This window comes from Trifolium pratense, linkage group LG6 (genome assembly GCF_020283565.1).
Source record: "Trifolium pratense cultivar HEN17-A07 linkage group LG6, ARS_RC_1.1, whole genome shotgun sequence".
Classification (NCBI taxonomy): Eukaryota; Viridiplantae; Streptophyta; class Magnoliopsida; order Fabales; family Fabaceae; genus Trifolium; species Trifolium pratense.
Window position 1 is genome coordinate 35,690,893 of NC_060064.1, and position 1,846 is coordinate 35,692,738.

The following is a 1,846-nucleotide window of genomic DNA, read 5'->3' on the forward strand; positions in this document are numbered from 1 at the left end:
ATGTAGTCACGATTGTCAGTGGTGCGATCAATCTTTACTAATGTGTAACTATGAAACTCCCTCTGTGGTGTTCTGTTAATCCGTTTAGGGCAGGTCGATCCTTCAACTGTCTCCCTCTTCCTCGCGGTGGTTGTTTGTTTTATGCTTAGAACCATACCTTAACACCAGTTTCAATTGATAACTCTATCATTCATTAGTACAACAAAAACGTTGGCAAAACACTTATTCTTCATATAATGCTGCAAAATCTAATCTTCAATTATCTATAAATTCAAAAAAAAAAATGCAGTTATTTATATATCAACAGAATTACAACATTCATGATATTAAATATCACTTAAACAATATGTGCTATTACTCAAGTAAGCTCTTGGAATTTATCATTTTATCATTCAGAGTGTTCTAATTGCATGTCATATTTGGCTATATATTAGGTCTAAATTATATAACGGATTATTATTTATCAATCACTAACCATAAAATTAAACATTTCTTTTTTCATTAAAAAGTTATTATTATTTCTACTACCACAAGTAACTTAAAAATTCAGCCACTCAACAACAACAACTTTTTCATTCAATGTCATTATCTTAACAAGTAATGAATTTATGAACTCATTCAATTCTAATAACCACTACCTACAATAACCACTATAATAACCCGTTATCAATCATATTATATTGAACAAACTTTTCAATATACCCTTTCAATAACAACATCCTAACAATGTCATTCAAAAGAAGAACTATCAAGTTTAATGAAAAAGGAGGATTTGTAACTGCAAATATTGTTGGCCAGGTAACATGTTCCAAAAAAATTGTTCTAAAAACAATTTATTATTTTGTTTGCAAATCAAATTTTTCCTGTTGGAGAACTTGAACCAACATTCATCAACCAAATTTCTCATGAACTATATAAATAAATCATTATGATTAATCGATATCTGTCAGCCCGATTGCCTGTGAAATTCAATTGCTCTTTAACTAAACCTATGATTACTGAGGGATGGGAAGAAATGAGAAAAGTTTTTCGAATTGAGGGAAATCAATTGGTTACAACGACTTATGCAGGGTTTAAACGTTTCATTGTTGATGTTCACCCAGGAGAACTAAATCCAAATGAATTGTCATCATTACACTCTTTCAAATTTGAAGACAATGAACCACTTTCTTTTAGTGTCAGACCCACAGATTATGAAGCAACAAAATCTCAGTTGGTTAGTATCAAGTTGTTTATATTTATTAAAATCATTTCACTTTCATCTATAGCTTCAATATTTGTGTATAATTCATGTGCAGACTTTAAATAAGGAATTTGCAGAATATGTTCGAACAACAGAATATGACCAAGTAATATTGTGTGGTCCAAATGGTACTTCAATTGCAACAAAAATAATCAAATACAAAGTTCGATGGTATTATACGGTCAAATTTGGATCTCAATGGAGAAAATTTGTATCCACAAAAGGATTTGTTTCTGGTGATGTGCTTAATTTCATGTTTATTGACAAAGAAAAGAACAATGTCATGAGAGTTGTCAAGCTAGAAGATTAGTCTCTGAATGCTTAAGAATTAGCCCTGATTATGCAACGTTATTATCTCTAGAATTTTCAATTTATATTCCAATGTTTGTTGTCTTTTATTATCTCAGTCTCTGTAACTTTTATATTTGTTTAGTGAACTAATTATGCTTAACTATCCCTTTGCAAATTCGAGTTTATTGGATTAAGCTATGAATTGTGGATGATAAGTATACATGACAAACCTATTCGACCAATCTATGAACCATTCTACACAACTTCATCTACAATGTAATTGAGTATAAGTCATCAAAATAATCTCTGATA

At 30.1% G+C, this 1,846-nt stretch overlaps 1 protein-coding gene across 1 annotated transcript; it reads left to right on the top strand.

Moving 5' to 3' along the window:
• Positions 1 to 922: 922 nt before the first annotated feature.
• LOC123892179 lies at positions 923 to 1,553 on the top strand. Its single transcript, XM_045941998.1, has 2 exons — positions 923 to 1,216; positions 1,299 to 1,553. The coding sequence occupies exons 1-2, from the start codon at positions 929 to 931 to the stop codon at positions 1,551 to 1,553; spliced, it is 543 nt and encodes a 180-aa protein (XP_045797954.1). The 5' UTR covers positions 923 to 928.
• Positions 1,554 to 1,846: the final 293 nt, after the last annotated feature.